We start from the raw sequence: 19,153 nt of genomic DNA, 5'->3' as shown, positions 1-19,153 counted from the left end.
CAGTTGTTTCATTGAGTGAGAAATGAAATAAAAATATCATATGTAAAGCAGAGGTGATTTCCATAATAACAATCATCAGACTCTTCTATTAGTCTCCAGTTAGAGCAACATTAATGCTTCATGTGTTTGATTCTATGCAAACTCAGTGATCCTCCTTGTTTCTCAGATATAAAAACTTCACATCAGACTGTCAGTGGAGATCACAGCACATCAGTTTCACCATAAACCATGTTCTCTGTAGCTCTGCTGCTGCTGTTGGCAGCTGGATCCTGTGAGTTTCTTTGTTTTTTTTTCATAGTCAGCAGTTCTTCCTGTTTTTTGATAATTTGTCACAAAATATTTTCTTCTTTTAACAGGTGTGAAGTGTGAACAGTTGACACAGCCAGCCTCAGTGACTGTGCAGCCAGGTCAACGTCTGACCATCACCTGTCAGGTCTCTTATTCTGTTAGCAGCTATTACACAGCTTGGATCAGACAGCCTGCAGGGAAAGAACTGGAGTGGATTGGAATGGCAGCAGCTGGATCCACCACATACTACAAAGATTCACTAAAGAACAAATTCAGTATCAACTTAGACTCTTCCAGCAAAACAGTGACTCTAAACGGACAGAATGTGCAGCCTGAAGACACTGCTGTGTATTACTGTGCCAGAGACCCACAATAACACAAACCATCAGCAGACCTGAACAAAAACCCCTCAGTGCCTGAACACTTGTAACATGAAGCCACCAGAGGAGGAGCCCTCAGACCACTAATGATTTCAACACCAGTTCACTGTTACAATAACAGGAAACAGTATTTGATCATATTTAACCATAAAAAGTAAAAAAAAGATATAACATGACTTATTATAATATACAATCATAATAATATAAAATAATTCAGTGGAGGCATTTACCAAAAAGTGTTCTCTCTTCCTGACTCACAATATTTATATTTCAAGTGGTGAATTTGTTGCAGCATTATTTCAGTGGTCAACTACACTTTAAAAGCTATTCATCTAACAAGAAATGAAACATAAAAGTGTCTTTATGTCAATTTTTTATTTATTTTTAGTTTGCGGCTCCACATAAATTACTTTTGTCAGTCTGGACTAACAATGAGAGGAAGGACTGAACAGGACAAGAAATGTAACATTTTCTCCTTTTACTCTGAGAATACAAGAGCTTTACAAAACACTTTCAGTCTTTGGTACGATCTGTCTCCAGTATAGATGCAAACATTACAGGTGACCTCAGTAGATCAAAATATTAGCAAACTGTAAATAAGTTAAATAGGCTGTGGTATTAAAATAAACTAATGTCATTAATAACTGACAACTATCATTTGCTTGGTCTGAATGATTATAAATTAAAACACGTTTGTGTCTTAGTCCTCTGTATATTGTAGATTAATGTTGACCTTTTTTCACATATTTACCTGTTTCTTTTTACATATTTTTCACATATTCTCATCAGTTTTCTTCACTTATATTCCCACTGGGGTTTCTTTCCCCCTGACATCCTGAATGTTATGAGCACTTTGTCAGAAAAACAAAAAAAGCAACATTTGTTCAGGAGGTACTTTTTCTATTAACACTTAATGATAATAAGTATAAACTTTATATTGAAATTATTATTGCAAATTTTCAGTATTTTAATCCCGTTCTCTCTTTGCTGTGAGGAGGAGTCAATGCAAAACCTTGATGTCTTCCACCTCTACTTATCTGACTGCAGAGAGGATGACAGAGAACAGTGGACACACAGTTTAACATGATGGACTATAGGACAGGACTGCTGCTTTTAACTATCTGCTGGGCAGGTGAAGATCTTCACTGATCTTTATTTGACATATTTACATTTGTATTACCAACTTGATGCATGTTAGGCTCTGTTTTCTGTCTTAACAGGTGTTGATGGTCAGACTCTGACAGAATCCGAACCAGCAGTTAAAAAGCCTGGAGAATCCCACAAACTGACCTGTACAACATCTGGATTCACATTCAGTAGCTACTACATGGCCTGGATCAGACAGGCTCCTGGAAAAGGACTGGAGTGGATTGCTGAAATTAGCAGTGGTGGTGGTAGTGGCAAATACTACTCTCAGTCAGTTCAAGGCCGGTTCACCATCTCCAGAGACAACAGCAGAGAGCAGGTGTATCTGCAGATGAACAGTCTGAAGACTGAAGATTCTGCTGTTTATTATTGTGCTCGAGACTCACAGTGACTGAGTTGATTGAGCAGCTGTACAAAATCCTCTAGTACTCATCAGACCCCCTTTAACTCACATGAATAATGTCGTCAGTTCAGTTAGTTCAAGAAAATGATGTAATTCCTTCACACCCAAACACCTTCTTGGAACCGACAATATGCTAATAGGGTTTTTAAACAAAGAATCCTAACAACAGTTCTTCAGAAAGATTTTAATTCTCTTCTTACCTAAAGCAACATTTTTAAAAAAAATTTTAACTTGAATTTCAGTATCTGAGCAGCTCTCTAGAGGCTCTGAATGTCTGTGGCTTCAAACGTGTGCAACACTGATACAACAAAAAAGTATTTTATGTAAAACTCCAAACCTCCGCACAGCTGCAAAGATCTCATACTGTTACATGATTTTGTTGTCACTTCACTTTCTGTTGGCAAATGATGAATTTACATATACAGTAATACATGTTTTATTAAAAGTACACATACATATTCTTTTTTGAGATGTTAGACTCTTTATAACTTTCAATTAATTCTATTTATTCATGTTTTTGTGGATGATAATAAGTTTTCATCCATTATTACACAAATTCAAATATTGCAAAATCTCATCCTTGAAAAGTATAATATTAGAATACAATCAGTTTATCTACAATAATACATGAATAAATTGTAGATTATATAATTTCATTTTAAATAAAATCATAGCACCATTATAAATTCACTAAATTAACCATATGTCATGTTTAAGTACATATTCAGTCTGGAAACTTGATAAGAAAGACTGAACAGGACAAGAAATGTAACATTTTCTCCTTTTACTCATAAGAATGCAAGAGCTTTACAGCTTTAATATTAGACTGAAATCAGTTTTTCTACATTGATACATAAATAGATGGTAAATTATTTCAAATGTCATTTTAAATAAAATCATAGCAGCACCATTATAAGTTCACTCAATTAATCATATATCATGTTTAAGTACATATTCAGTCTGGGAACTTGAGGAGAAAGACTGAACCTTTCACCTCAAACTGATAAATATAAGTAACAAGAAGAAATACAAAATTGTTTATTCAACAATATGCAAATACGTGTGATTCATAAGGAAGTGAAGTGTGTGTCTGTGTGTCAGTGAGAGGACAGAAGAGCTCACATCAGTTCAGCTTCAACATCAACCATGTTCTCTGCAGCTCTGATGCTGCTGCTGGCAGCTGGATCCTGTGAGGAGCTTTCAGTGGATTCACACTAATGAACACATTAGAAACACTGAATAGTCAGATGAATGATGAAGATAATGTTGATTTCTCTTTCCACAGGTGTGTACAGTATTGATCTCATCCAGTCAGATTCAATGGCTGTGCAGCCTGGACAGTCTTTGACCATCACCTGTCAGGTCTCTGGTTATTCTCTGACTGATAGCAGCTATGCAACAGCCTGAGGGAAAACCAATAGACTGGATTTTCCACATGTGGGAAGACGGCAGCTTGATACAAAATAATGCTCTGAAGAACAAGTTCAGCTACAGCAGAGACACTTCTGCTGGAACAGTGACAATAAAAGGACAGAATCTGCAGCCTGAGGACACTACTGTTTATTACTGTGTACATCGCCCCACAGTGATACAAACCACCAACAGACCTGCACAAATACCCAGAAACCATGTGACTCAACCACTAACATATTTTTCAAAGGGGGATTTATCTGCAAATCCAGCTTCACAATTAATATACAATCCATTTTTTCATCATTTCACTCCATCTATAATTAGAATTTAGATTTTGTTATTTTTTTAATCTTATATTATTATTATCCTTGTTTTACAGTAAGTCACTTTGTAACATTTTTTAAAAATACTTTTGTCCGATGCAACATATGAATAATTGAATAGTGCTTCTCTACATAAATAAGTAATAATAATAATTATTATTCTAGAGATTGCATCATCAGTTTTTTAGATATCCAAACAGCCATTAGTTTCAGTTCTTGTAGTATGAAAATCACATTATAGATTTAGTTTGAGGTAAACAACATATAATGTCTACTTAAGTTATTTGAGATTTTGTGTTACAATGATAAGAAATCATATGAATTTGTCTCGGGGGAATCTCAACAATTTGGCAGCAAAACTTTTTTAATATATGTGGTAGAGTTTTTAGTTGTGTTTTATGTTTCTGCTTGTAGCTTGTACTGTTTGGGGATTTTTCTAATTTCTGCTGGGCAGGTGAAAATATTTACAGATTTTAATCTAACAGAGTTTTTTGTGTCACCAGCTTATTTCTTTTGATGTTTTTTTTTTCTCCTGACAGGTGTTGATGGTCAGACTCTGACAGAATCTGAACCAGTGGTTAAAAATCCTGGAGAATCCCACAGATTGACCTGTACAGCCTCTGGATTCACATTCATCAGCTACCATATGAACTGGGTCAGACAGGCTCCTGGAAAAGGACCAGAGTGGATTGCTTTTATACACACATCTAGTTCTTCTACCTCTTACTCCCAGTCAGTCCAGGGCAGATTCACCATCTCCAGAGATGACGCCAGCAGTAAGCTCTATCTACAGATGAACAGTCTGAAGTCTGAGGACACAGCAGTGTATTACTGCGCCAGAGACACGCAGTGAGAGACAGTGATAGGAGAGTCATACAAAAACTACTTCCTCTCTTTACAAACAACAAGGACATTAATTTCTTTAGTAGTAGTTTTCTTGTAGTAATAATTGTAATCAACATTATCTTTCTTGTCAGTGATTCTGAGTCGTGATTGACTGAATATTTAAGTTGTACTTTATCATCTTTGACTGAATGCTGAATTTGGTTGTTAACCTACATTTAATATAAGATTAAAATAGTGAAATGTATTTTTTCTTTATAATAAAAATAATGTATTTGTGTGTACTTTCCCTTGTAAGTAATGTTTACAGAAGATATAAAAAGATTATTTCCTTCTACACATAATGCTGATAATGAAATATTCTGTGTTAATCTTCACATGAAGATGAAGATCATGCATGTAATTCAAAAATTTACATTTTGGTAATTTGTGTCGCTTCCATGTGATTTATAGGTTGTGAAACAAAAATATGAGAAAAAGTAATCAGCCATAAATAACCAAATCCACACATAATCCTGAAACTGAGACATTTCACTGTTTAAAAATATGTTTTAAGGGAAAAAGTCTAGAAACCAAAGGCAGCAGGGTCTCTTTTTCCTACTATTTCAATGCCTTCAGCTGTTCTTTGTCCAGTCACTCATACATGACAACCTCCAGCACATTTAATAACACAGTGTTCCTCATCATCATCATCATCATCTCTGAATGTCCTGCTCTTGTTGATAAGAGTTTAACAGTTTTAAAAAGCTGATTATCTCCACGAAAACTTAAAAATAATGTTTTCCTCCAAAACAGCAGGATTCTGATGGATGTCAAAATTTTGAGCTTGATATTTTAAATACTCAAAATGTATTCAGCTCATCCTTTTTGTCATGCAGGTGTCTTAAATCACCAGTTGCTGGTTAATAAATTGTATAAACAACATTTTATTTAGTATTATGCTGTGTTCATACTTATAAAGTTAATTATGAAACTGATGCAGGAGAAGCTGACAGTGAATCAATTCTCTCAGGAAACCAGTTCACATCATATTTAAAATGAAAACAAACTAATCACACTGTAAACATGGCTTAGAGAACGCTAACAGTGGTTACTCCCCTGTCCATGGTGCTGCTGTTGGCAGCTGGATCCTGTGAGTCTCTCTGGATTTGTCATACTCAGCAGTTCTTCTTTTGCAGTGTAACTTGATAATTTGTCACACAAAATTTTCTTCTTTTAACAAGTGTGAAGTGTCAACAGTTGACACAGCCAGCCTCAGTGACTGTGCAGCCAGGTCAACGTCTGACCATCACCTGTCAGGTCTTTTATTCTCTTAGCAGCTATCGGACAGCTTGGATCAGACAGCCTGCAGGGAAAGAACTGGAGTGGATTGGAATGGAGCGTGTTGGACAAACCTCATACTAAAAAGATTCACTAAAGAACAAGTTCAGTATGGACTTAGACTCTTCCAGCAAAACAGTGACTCTAAATGGACAGAATGTGCAGCCTGAAGACACTGCTGTGTATTACTGTGCCAGAGACTCACAATAACACAAACCATCAGCAGACCTGAACAAAAACCCCTCAGTGCCTGAACACTTGTAACATGAAGCCACCAGAGGAGGAGCCCTCAGACCACTAATGATTTCAACACCAGTTCACTGTCATGAAAAGGAAAGAATAAACAGAAAGAAACCATAATGTATGTAATGTAAAAATCTATAGTATGAAAGCATAAAATATGTTGTTAATTTATTTTTAATATGAATTGATTTCACGGTGCTGTAGATACTTTAATGTTTTAATTACTATTATATCACAGTGTGTATTCCTATGGCGAAAACATCAATAATAATATGTTATTTTTGTCTAAACTTTTATATTTATGAAAAAGACATGCAAGAGGTAACATTACCACATGCATTTCCCCAAATTATCTCCTGGTGGATGAGATTAAGTTTGGTAAAAACAAAACATAATGTCATCTCATGTTTTAGTGAAGTTATTTTGTGTCATGATAATTCAGTTGCAAGTGTGTTAAAAATATGTGTTTGTTGGGGGAAACTCTGATATCCAACAACACAAGTTTGTTGTAACTCAAACTTGCAACACAAAATTCAACACTTGAAGAGAATTCTGATTAAGTACAATATTCAAATTTAGATCAATTAAATCAAAATTCATTTAGCTGGTGTTGCAATTCTTCCATCATTGTTTTGTCTGTGAGGACGAGTCAGTTCAAAACTTGGTTGTCTTCCATCTTTACTGATCCGACTGCAGAGAGAGAGACAAACTGGTTACTGTAGTTTTCACTGATATTTGTTTTACTCAAGAAACAGAGTTTATGTTTCACGTTGGACATTTTATTTTTATTGACTAAAGAAGATGGGTATTAATGACATCCATATACTGAGGAGTTACATATTTTTCACATATTCTCATCAGTTTTCTTCACTTATATTTCTACTGGGGTTTTCTTTCCCCCTGACATCCTGAATGTTATGAGCACTTTGTGAGAAAAACAAAACAAAGCAACATTAGTTCAGGAGGTACTTTTTCTATTAAAAGTTAACTATAAGCTTTATAAGTTCAATCCGGTTCTGTCCTCCCTGTGAGGAGGAGTCAATGCAAAACCTTGATGTCTTCCACCTCTACTTATCTGAGTGCAGAGAGGATGACAGAGAACAGTGGACACACAGTTTAACATGATGGACTATAGGACAGGACTGCTGCTTTTAATTATCTGCTGGGCAGGTGAAGATTTCCACAGATCTTTATTTGACATATTTACATTTGTAATACCAACTTGATGCATGTTAGGCTCTTTTTTCTGTCTTGACAGGTGTTGATGGTCAGACTCTGACAGAATCTGAACCAGCAGTTAAAAAGCCTGGAGAATCCCACAAACTGACCTGTACAACATCTGGATTCACATTCAGTGACTACTGGATGCACTGGATCAGACAGGCTCCTGGGAAAGGACTGGAGTGGATTGCAATTATCAGTAATGATGGTAGTAGCACATACTACTCTCAGTCAGTTCAAGGCCAGTTCACCATCTCCAGAGACAACAGCAGAGAGCAGCTGTATCTGCAGATGAACAGTCTGAAGACTGAAGATTCTGCTGTTTATTATTGTGCTCGACACTCACAGTGACTGGAGTTGGTTGAGCAGCTGTACCAAAATCCTACAGTACTCATCAGACCCCCTTTAACTCACATGATTAATGTCATCAGTTCAGTTAGTTCAGGAAAATGATGTAATTCCTTCACACTAAAACACCTTCTTGGAACTGACAATATGCTAATTGGGTTTTTAAATAAGAATCCTAACAGCAGTTCTTCAGAAAGATTTTTATTCTCTTCTTACCTAAAGCAACATTTTTTAATTTTTTTTAACTTGAATTTCAGTATCTGACCAGCTCTCTAGAGGCTCTGAATGTCTGTGGCTTCAAACATGTGCAACACTGATACAACAAAAAAGTATTTTATGTAAAACTCAGAAAACTCGTACTTTTGCATCATTTTTTTGTCACTTCACTTTCTGTTGGAAAAGGATGAATTTACATATACAGTAATACATGTTTTATTAAAAGTACACATACATATTCTTTTTATCATGTGAGAGTATTTATAACTTTCAATTCATTCAGAGTAGACTCATCAAAAACAGATTGTGACTGTCCAGCCAGGTCAAGGTCTGACCATCACCTGTCAGGTCTCTTATTCTCTCAGCAGCTATTGGACAGCTTGGATCAGACAGCCTGCAGGGAAAGAACTGGAGTGGATTGGAAGTGCACGTGTTGGATACACCACAGCCCACAAAGATTCACTAAAGAACAAGTTCAGAATCAACTTAGACTCTTTCAGCAAAACAGTGACTCTAAACGGACAGAATCTGCAGCCTGAAGACTGTCAGTCTCGGGGAAGCAGGAGTGGACCCAAACGCAGAGGCCGGAATGCAGATATAATAAAAAACTCTTTTAATAGTGGATGGTCACGGACAGGTAAACATGGCTGAACAGAACTAGCAGAAGGAACAACACAAAACGATCCAACAAAGACTGAACAGAAAACCCGAACTTAAAGAAACTGAACTAACAAGGAGATGAGGTGCAGGTGGGGAGATGGGTGGAGAACTCGAGAGGGGAATGAACATACAGGGAGCTGATTGGCTGAGGACACACAGGGAGCGGGGCAGGGCTGACGAGGCTAACACAGGTCAGGTGTGGGGAAGACAGCAGGGCAGGGCTAACAAGTCCAAATGCAGGGCAGGTGTGGAGGAGCACATGAACACACAAGGGAAACAGAACAAAAACCCAGAAAACAAACTCAATGCCATCTATACTAACCCATCCAAAACCAACCACAAACACAAACCCAAGCACACAACCCAACAAACTAATGATTCAATCCTCTAAAACCCACCACCCAAATCATACAAGAAAACCCTATGAACTGAGGGACTAAAGAGACATGCAAAACCAGGAGACCCCACAGAACACAACATAAGACCAAAAAAACACCCAAAGTCCAGGCAAGATGTGACAGAAGACACTGCTGTGTATTACTGTGCCAGAGACCCACAATAACACAAACCATCAGCAGACCTGAACAAAAACCCCTCAGTGCCTGAACACTTGTAACATGAAGCCACCAGAGGAGGAGCCCTCAGACCACTAATGATTTCAACACCAGTTCACTGTTACAGTAAAGAGAGAAACAGCCTTTAGATTTTTCTAAATGTTTGTCTTAATTTAATTTGGCAGCAACTGTTTCCATCTATGTAAAGACTTTGACATTATAATCACTGATACATGACACTCAGTGAAACTCGGTGAATTACACTATTATACATTATTAAACATTAAATTGTTCAATTAATTAAATAAATTCAGTTGCCAACTTGTCTTCAAAAGCTCATCATCTTACAAGTAATCAGTCTAAAGAAATGCAGCTTCTCTCCCAAAACGCCATTATTTGAAAATAAACAACATTCAATCCAAATCATAAACCACCAACTTTATGTTAATGTTACAGTAATTAGTCAAACTACAGAAAATTTTGCTTTCATCATCAGTCTAAGTGTGTTTGTCAGCAATTCAAATTCTTCTTTTGAGTTATTTTAATAAGGTGTGTACAGTATTTATCTCATTCAGCCAGACTCAATGGTTGTGCAGCCTGGACAGTCTTTGACCATGACCTGCCAGGTCTCTGGTTATACTCTGATTGATAGCAGCTATGCAACAGGTTGGATCAGACAGCGTGAAGGAAAACCAATGGATCGGATTTTGAAGAAGTTCTTCACCACACAAACCTTTCTAATGGAAAGATGACATTAACTGAATCTGCAGCCTGAGGACACAACTGTTTATTTCTGTGCGCATGTAAACTCTACAGTGATACAAACCACCAGCAGGCCAGAACAAATACCCTAAGTTCCCTCATATCATTGATACATGATTACAACTTAACATGTACCATACAGACAGTCTTTCTGACTATTTTTGGGTCTATAACAAAACTTCAAAAAGTATAAATAAAAAAGTGCTCAAGTCTCTGGATGTGATATTGTATTCCACATGGAAGGACAAGTCATAACTTATAACAGATTGTTACATACTCCCCCCCTGCTGGATGGGATATGTATAGTCCTGTTACTGATCCTTTTGTTTGTGCTCTCTCTCCCAGGAGGCCTGAGTGGATAATTGAGGGGAGGGCCTATAAAGAGGGAACGAAGGGCTTGGACTCTCTCTCTCATCTTCCCAGCCTGATCAGCAGCAGCTTGTTTTTTTGTGTTTGTTCTGTTATGTTGTAGTTGCCTTTTGTAGTTTCTTGGTTTGGGTTGGTGAGTCCGGTAGCCTTTTTTTTCGCACCTGTATTACTGTCAGGTTTAGTTTTGTGGATTTAGGTCAGAGAGGAGAGCCCAGATCCTACGGCCCTTTGTGGGCTGGTCTGGGTGTCTCCTCTTCTTTTTGTTAATTTTAGCCGGCTCACCAGCCTTTGTTACTTGGTTGTTGTTTTTGTTAATAAATTTGTTCAATATTTGTGGGAAATCCTGACTTTTAATTATGTTGGGCCTTCTGTGGGTGAGCTGTTTGTTGAGGGTCGTAACACAGACTGCCAGTAAATGATCCACTCCCTCCCCATGATACTCTGATGCAAATCTTCAGTGTGTGCAGTGTACTTCTGTCCTGCTGACTGGTCTTGTTGTTCTTGTGGAGCATCAGAGGTCACATCTCCAGCCTCAGGATGATGAACACACTCACTCTTCTGCTGGTTGCTCTCTCTCTGTCCTGTGAGTTCTCCTGCTTCTTGATGTTTTATCTTTTATCAGACAACATCAACTGATGGTCAGTCACTGATACCAGAAAACTTGCCAGATGACTGTCTCACTTTCTTCTGTGGTTCATCACTCCTTTCATCTCATCAGGTTGTACAGGTCAGAATACAGAGTCCATTCCTCCCAGTTCAGTAGTGAAAAAGCCTGGAGAGACTCTCAGTCTCTCCTGCAGGGGATCTGGCTTCACATTTAGCTGCTGCAGTATGAACTGGATCAGACAACCTGCAGGAAAAGCACTGGGATGGATGGGGCTCATTTATGGCGATGCAAGTGGAACTGAATATTCCAGCAGTGTGCAAGGACGAATAGAAATCACCAGAAATAACAGCAACAACATGGTGTATCTGAGACTGTCCAACTTAAAGTCGGAGGACTCTGCTGTGTATTACTGTGCCAAATACACACTGGTTAAAGTAAGCAGAGAGGCTTTACAAAAACTCCACAGACGAAGTTTTTACAAAGACCCACAGGTGGCAGTAGAAGATATGATTTGGAATAAAACTACAATGATCAGACCTGATTATTTGGTTGTTTTTCTCATCCTGTCAATTAACTGGACAGGTAAGAACAAACGTTGTTTTTCTGACAAACCTGGTATAAAGATGTTATGGCTGCATGACAGTAGCTAATGAGCAGTTTAACTTTCTGTAGGTGCTGAGGGTCAAACACTGACTGAGTCTGAATCAGTGGTTAAAAGGTCTTGAGAATCTCACAGACTGATCTGCACATATTCAGGGTTCAGTAGCCATTACTGGGATGTCTGGATCAAACAGGCTGCTGGAAAAGGACTGGAGTGGGTTGCTACCATCAGTGAGACCAGTAGCTACATCTACTATTCTGAGTGAGTTAAAGGCCAGTTCACCATCTCCAGAGACAACAACAGAGAGCAGGTGTATCTGCAGATGAACAGTCTGAAGACTGAAGACTCTGCTGTTTATTATTGTGCTCGAAACTCACAGTGACACAGGAGGGAGCATCACTGTACAGAACTCATCATGTTAAACCAAGTCAATATTTTTCCTTGATTTTCACAGAATAAACTTCAGCTCAACATCATCAACACACTCAGAGAAACATAGTTTCAGTAAAACTACTATAGTTATACATCTACTTGTGTAACTCTTGTATCTGTTACTTTTGCTGTATTAGCAATCACATTTCAGTTTTTAGACAATATACATTTGGAATATCTGTATGTATTTGTTATGATATGTGTGCATGAATATTACTTCCCTGTACAATTAAACCTACAATTCTGTTCAATTAAACATAAAAATACATAAAAAACTTCGAGTTCCAGATATCTATTATGTTTAAATAATAATATATTTTTAATGTACAATATGTAATAAAATACTTGCTCATAATATAATTTCAGTTTTTGATTACTTTCAAAAGGACAGTTCATCCTTCTTTTATAGCCTGTCAGCGTTCTTCTTTATGCAAAGTGAACTTCCTCACAGTCTGCTATAAACACTTGATATCATGCTGTCAGTTGCAGCAGAAGAAGAGAAGCTCCCATCAGATCACCTTCAATATCAACCATGTTCTCTGTAGCTCTGCTGCTGCTGCTGGCTGCTGGATCCTGTGAGTCTGGATTCTGGATTTGTCATAGTCAGCAGTTCTTCTTTATTTTGATATTTTGTCACAAATATTTTCTTCTTTCAACAGGTGTGAAGTGTGAACAGTTGACACAGCCAGCCTCAGTGACTGTGCAGCCAGGTCAACGTCTGACCATCACCTGTCAGGTCTCTTATTCTCTCAGCAGCTATTGGACAGCTTGGATCAGACAGCCTGCAGGGAAAGGACTGGAGTGGATTGGAAGCGGATGTGTTGGATGCACCACATACTACAAAGATTCACTAAAGAACAAGTTCAGTATCAACTTCGACTCTTCCAGCAAAACAGTGACTCTAAATGGACAGAATGTGCAGCCTGAAGACACTGCTGTGTATTACTGTGCCAGAGACCCACAATAACACAAACCATCAGCAGACCTGAACAAAAACCCCTCAGTGCCTGAACACTTGTAACATGAAGCCACCAGAGAGGAGCCCTCAGACCACTAATGATTTCAACACCAGTTCACTGTTACAATAGCAGGAAACAGTCATTGAATCGTGCTTTCTGATAAATTCCAAATTCACAACTTACTAAGTTTATGAGAAAATATAATAAAATTCAGATAATTCAGTTTCCATAAAGTCCAAAACATAATAAATCTTAAATTAATATTCAGAACATATATCCACTGAGATATTACAATAATTTACTTTAATTTACCTGTAACCCTGATAAAAAACACTGAAGGGTTAATTCATTTGAAGAAAGAAAAAATGATGAGAGGAATTCCAAAGACAAAAATGGCTTTTTAAATCATTATCACCAGTATTAGCAGTATTCTGACAATAATTTCAAAAACATTTAATGGAATAACTTAATTATCCTATTTATACAACATATACATATCTTATATATACAACAAATTATAACCAGAAAACATTGTATTTCATGACAATATTCAGTTTTGTTAAAAAAGTGTTAGTAATATTACCTTTACTATTAATGTACATCTCAACTTTGTCTGAAATGGTTTAATAAATATATTACAAAGTACATCTTTTTTTTTTGAAGATATTCCTTGACATCATTCTGTTCAGTAAGACTTCAAAAGCTAAACTAAAAAAAGAGAAAAAGATTACCTTTGAAAATGGCACCATAAACAGCTTACATGCCTAGAGTGATTTTTCTGCCCAGTCAAGGAAGAAACAATCTGTTTATGAAAATCTGATTCTCTTCTGTTTTTTTTTGGCTCCTTTGGCCTTGAACTGACCTAAACTTGAACCAAATGCTAGAGATGAGTATGGGCAACACATTTTTCAACAAGACAACTTACAAAGTTTTCCACTAAAGGGTTATGAAAACTATTAGAAGCTTATTTTAACAGTAACTGTTTCAATCAATTTAGATTGGACATTAAAATCAGTGATATTCTATGAAACATATATTACAGTGAAAATTAAACACCACTATACTTTATTAAACCTTTATAGTGATTAAAATAATTAATCGGTGCACAGTATCTCTGAGTTTTTGCCTCTTGTTTGTATGTGTAGTCTGTGCTCTCCAGGTCTCTGAGGTAGAGACAAGGTTGTGTGGTCCAGGGCCTACCAGTGTTTGGCAGCACCTGGAAGCTGCTTGGCATCTTCCTGGATCCATGTTCTTCATATACAGTATTTTTGCACTCTATCTAATGTTGTCATCCTGTTTCTCCATAGTATGTTTTTACTGTCATAAATAATAAAATGAATAAAAGCTGAATTCCATTTTGCTGCCTCAGTTTTAAAGAGTTGGTGTCGTGGAAAACAAGAAAAATGAGCTTTGGGATGGATTAGGGTGACGGTGAGGACCTCCTGTGCTGTAAAATTACTCTGTGCTATCTCCTCAGTCTTTCTAAGTTATTTGAAATTTTGAAATTTGCGGCTCAAGAGCTGGAGGCATTGAGGTGGAACTCATTTGTACTTCACACCAGAAAGTCAAATCAAATATGCTAGGAAGCTTTAGCATGAGCCCACCACTGCCGTAACCTCTTTAGTCGGAGTTTGCATTTCGTCCAGATGTTTACATCAGGAATGGCTGAAATTCATTTTTGGAGACAATCTTCCCTCCATCATTGGGAAGTGATTGTGTGTGTGTGTGTTCCAACTGTCTGCTTAACAAGACTCAGTACTTCAGAGGATTTTCAACTTTTTCATCTTCAATCTCTGGATGAAGTTTTAAAACAAGTTCACTCATAAACATTGTTTCTTTCCACTCAGTTGAAGGTATTTAATATATCTGTGCTGAAGCTAAGCTAGTGACCTGTCGAAAAAATACTTTTGCTTTGTTATGAAACTTAGATGCAATCTTGCCGTTCTGAAGCATCTTGTTAAAATCTCAACTGCTCAACAGCATGATGAACAGTATTCATGATCAGACTCCAGTTCATAGACTGCAATATACTGTCTCATGTTTCCAGCAGCAGCCATTACTCCATGTAAAGATGCGGCATAAGGGAACTGCATTATTCATTAGGTAGTATTCTGATTGGCTGGGGTGAAGGTGGGGGCCACACCTCCAGCCAGTCGGAGTAGCTTGCCAGTAATAATGCTGATTTTATGTAAATAGTTTCTGAAACAGCCTGTTGGAGGACAGAGGTGAATCTGGACTATAAGGACAGATGGATTTAGAGAAATCTAAACAACTTTTGGTAAATAAAATGTTACAGATATGTTTAAAATAGACTTGGTATTTATAAAAATGAGTCAAAAAAGGCCATAATATCAGATCTTTAAGGTTCCTGATATGGTGAATGCTGGCTCACTGTCACATTGTCATAGCTTACTGGTAGACTGGGACACATAATCAAAATTCTACATGAATTCAAACTGCACAAATCAAATTTATTTGTCTAGGGTCATAACCCTCACTGCACATTATGTCTGAGTCCAACAAACAACAGGTCTAATGGTCAAATCCAATCTGGTTCTCTCTCCCTGTGAGGAGGAGTCAATGCAAAACTTTGATGTCTTCCACCTCTACTTATCTGACTGCAGAGAGGATGACAGAGAACAGTGGACACACAGTTTAACATGATGGACTATAGGACAGGACTGCTGCTTTTAACTATCTGCTGGGCAGGTGAAGATTTCCACAGATCTTTATTTGACATATTTACATTTGTATTACCAACTTGATGCATGTTAGACTCTTTTTTCTGTCTTGACAGGTGTTGATGGTCAGACTCTGACAGAATCTGAACCAGCGGTTAAAAAGCCTGGAGAATCCCACCGATAGACCTGTACAACATCTGAATTCACCTTCAGCAACCACTGGATGGGTTGGATAAGACAGGCTTCTGGAAAAGGACTGGAGTGGATTGCACTTATCAGTGATGGTGGTAGCGACACATACTACTCTCAGTCAGTTCAAGGCTGGTTCACCATCTCCAGAGACGACAGCAGAGAGCAGCTGTATCTGCAGATGAACAGTCTGAAGACTGAAGATTCTGCTGGCTGGAGTTGGTTGAGCAGCTGTACAAAATCCTACAGTACTCATCTTCTGGGCTGCTAGCATTTAGTAATACAGAATGTTTAATAATGAATTACAGCAACATTTGTCTCTGCATTACTTAAAGTTGTGTGTTCCTCAACAATATTCTTTACTAAACATGAGAAACATCAAACTTCATGATACATTTGTCTGGGTGTGAAATAAAGAAAATAAAAACTACTACAAATAATAATAGAGATGTTTAAAAAAATATTTCTGTAAATTAAGACAACAATATGTCTATACATTATGTGGAATCATAATATGAGGGGATAAAAAGTTGTAGTTTCCTTTACAGAATCACTAGAGGTCAGTGTCAAGTTTCTCTCTTTGCTTTTGCAATAAGGAAACACTCAGATCTGCTTTTCTTGAACCCTGTACTGAGCTAAAGCCTGATACAACTGTTTGACATGTTCATGGCGTTGAAATGTACAAAAATTCATTTGTGACTCTCAGTCTCACATTATTAATGTCCTCAGGTCAACTAATTCACAATTACGCAACACACAGTCATCTGAGTACCACTGATGTATGACTGAGCTTTAAGTTAGTTACATTTCATCAGAAAAAAATATAATATATATACTGTCAGGTCTCCTATTCTGTTAGCAGCTATTGGACAGCTTGGATCAGACAAGAAGCATTGGAGTAGATTGGAAGTAGATATACTGGAAATTCATACTACAAAAATTCACTAAAGAACAAGTTCAGTATCGACTTAGACTCTTCCAGCAACAGAGTGACTCTAAACGGACAGAATGTGCAGCCTGAAGACACTGCTGTGTATTACTGTGCCAGAGACCCACAATAACACAAACCATCAGCAGACCTGAACAAAAACCCCTCAGTGCCTGAACACTTGTAACATGAAGTCACCAGAGGAGGAGCCCTCAGACCACTAATGATTTCAACACCAGTTCACTGTCATGAAAAGGAAAGAATAAACAGAAAGAAACCATAATGTATGTAATGTAAAAACCTATAGTATGAAAGTATAAAATATGTTGTTCATTTATTTGTAACATGAATTGATTCGTGGCACTGTATATACTTTAATGTTTTAATTAGTATTATGTCACAGTGTGTATTCTTATGACAAAAAAAATCAATAATAATGTTATTTTTGTCTAAACTTTTATTTTTATGAAAAAGACATACAAGAGGTAACATTACCACATGCATTTCCCCAAATTATCTCCTGGTGGATGAGATTAAGATTAATAAATACAAAACATAATGTCATCTCATGTTTTAGTGAAGTTATTTTATGTCACGATAATTCAGTTGCAAGTGTGTTAAAAATATGTGTTTGTTGGGGGAAACTCTGATATCCAACAACACAAGTTGGTTGTAACTCAAATTTGCAAAACAAAATTCAACTTTTGAAGAGAATTCTGATTAAGTACAATTTTCAAATTTAGATGAACTAAATCAAAATTCATTTAACTGGTGTTGCAATTCTTCCATCATTGTTTTGTCTGTGAGGACGAGTCAGTTCAAAACTTGGTTGTCTTCCACCTTTACTGATCCGACTGCAGAGAGAGAGACAAACTGGTTACTGTAGTTTTCACTGATATTTGTTTGACACAAGAAACAGAGTTATGTTTCACGTTGGACATTTTATTTTTAATGACTAAAGAAGATGGGTATTAATAACATCCATGTACTGAGGAGTTGTTATTTTTCATGTATTCTTGTCAGTTTTCTTCAATTTTTGCTTATTGGGGTTTTATGTTCTCTGACATCCTGAATATATGACATTTTGAGAGAAAAAACAAAACAAAGAATAACATGAATAAAATGTATTAAAGAGTTACTTTGATACTTTTGTTTCTGTTAAAATGTATTAATATATTAATTCAGTATTGCAAAATTTCAAAAGATCAATCCAGTTCTCTGCTCTCTGTGAGGAGGAGTCAATGCAAAACCTTGATGTCTTCCACCCCTACTTATCTGACTGCAGAGAGGATGACAGAGAACAGTGGACACACAGTTTAACATGATGGACTATAGGACAGGACTGCTGCTTTTAACTATCTGCTGGGCAGGTGAAGATCTTCACTGATCTTGAGTTGAAGTTGTTGTTAAAAAGTTACCAGCTTAAAGAAACTGATTATTTTCCTTTTTCTGTCTTGTCAGGTGTTGATGGTCAGACTCTGACAGAATCTGAACCAGCAGTTAAAAAGCCTGGAGAATCCCACAAACTGACCTGTACAACATCTGGATTGTCATTCAGTAGCAACTGGATGGCCTGGATCAGACAGGCTCCTGGAAAAGGACTGGAGTGGATTGCACTTATCAGTAGTGGTGGTGGTAGTAGCAAATACTACTCTCAGTCAGTTCAAGGCCGGTTCACCATCTCCAGAGACAACAGCAGAGAGCAGCTGTATCTGCAGATGAACAGTCTGAAGACTGAAGATTCTGCTGTTTATTATTGTGCTCGAGACTCACAGTGACTGAGTTGGTTGAGCAGCTGTACAAAATCCTACAATACTCATCAGACCCCCTTTAACTCACATGAATAATGTTGTCAGTTCAGTTAGTTCAAGTAAATGATGTCATTCCTTCACACCCAAACACCTTCTTGGAACCAATAATATGCTAATTGGGTTTTTAAACAAAGAATCCTAACAACAGTTCTTCAGAAAGATTTTAATTGTCTTCTTACATAAAGCAACATTTTTATTTATTTATTTTTAACTTGAATTTCAGTATCTGAGCAGCTCTCTAGAGGCTCTAAATGTCTGTGGCTTCAAACATGTGCAACACTGATACAACAAAAAAGTATATGTAAAACTCCAAACCTCCACACAGCTCCTGAATGCTTGGCAAATGATGAATTTACATATACAGTAATAAATGTTTAATTAAAATTACAGATACATATCCTTGTGAGACTATTTATAACTTTCAGTTCATTCACAGTAGACTCACCAAAGACAGAT

General features: G+C 37.1%; 2 protein-coding genes and 2 gene segments (V, D, J or C); all 4 read left to right on the top strand.

Moving 5' to 3' along the window:
• LOC137168337 (uncharacterized) overlaps positions 1–4,806 on the top strand; it is an 85,189-nt gene extending 80,383 nt beyond the window's left edge. Inside the window, exons 2-4 of the mRNA XM_067570878.1 lie at positions 1,889–2,201; positions 3,513–3,574; positions 4,493–4,806. Coding sequence (XP_067426979.1) covers positions 1,889–2,201; positions 3,513–3,574; positions 4,493–4,806 — 689 coding nt within the window. The remainder of the gene's footprint in view (positions 1–1,888; positions 2,202–3,512; positions 3,575–4,492) is intronic.
• Positions 4,807–6,671: 1,865 nt separating this feature from the next.
• Positions 6,672–18,664, top strand: LOC137168336 (Ig heavy chain V region 6.96-like). The segment is given in 3 exon segments: positions 6,672–6,680; positions 7,596–7,810; positions 18,529–18,664. Coding segments are annotated over 3 exon segments (360 nt in total).
• Positions 11,174–12,157, top strand: LOC137168226 (uncharacterized; the record flags this gene model as incomplete). The annotated part of the gene is made up of 2 exons (XM_067570753.1): positions 11,174–11,741; positions 11,964–12,157. Coding segments are annotated over 2 exons (684 nt in total), but the record flags the coding sequence as incomplete, so codon positions are not given.
• Positions 12,564–13,096, top strand: LOC137201478 (Ig heavy chain V region 5A-like). The segment is given in 2 exon segments: positions 12,564–12,704; positions 12,789–13,096. Coding segments are annotated over 2 exon segments (351 nt in total).
• Positions 18,665–19,153: the final 489 nt, after the last annotated feature.

The sequence above is a fragment of the Thunnus thynnus genome, chromosome 17 (genome assembly GCF_963924715.1).
Source record: "Thunnus thynnus chromosome 17, fThuThy2.1, whole genome shotgun sequence".
NCBI lineage: Eukaryota > Metazoa > Chordata > Actinopteri > Scombriformes > Scombridae > Thunnus > Thunnus thynnus.
Note: the sequence above shows the minus strand (reverse complement) of the source record. Positions and strands in the feature narration are given on the sequence as shown.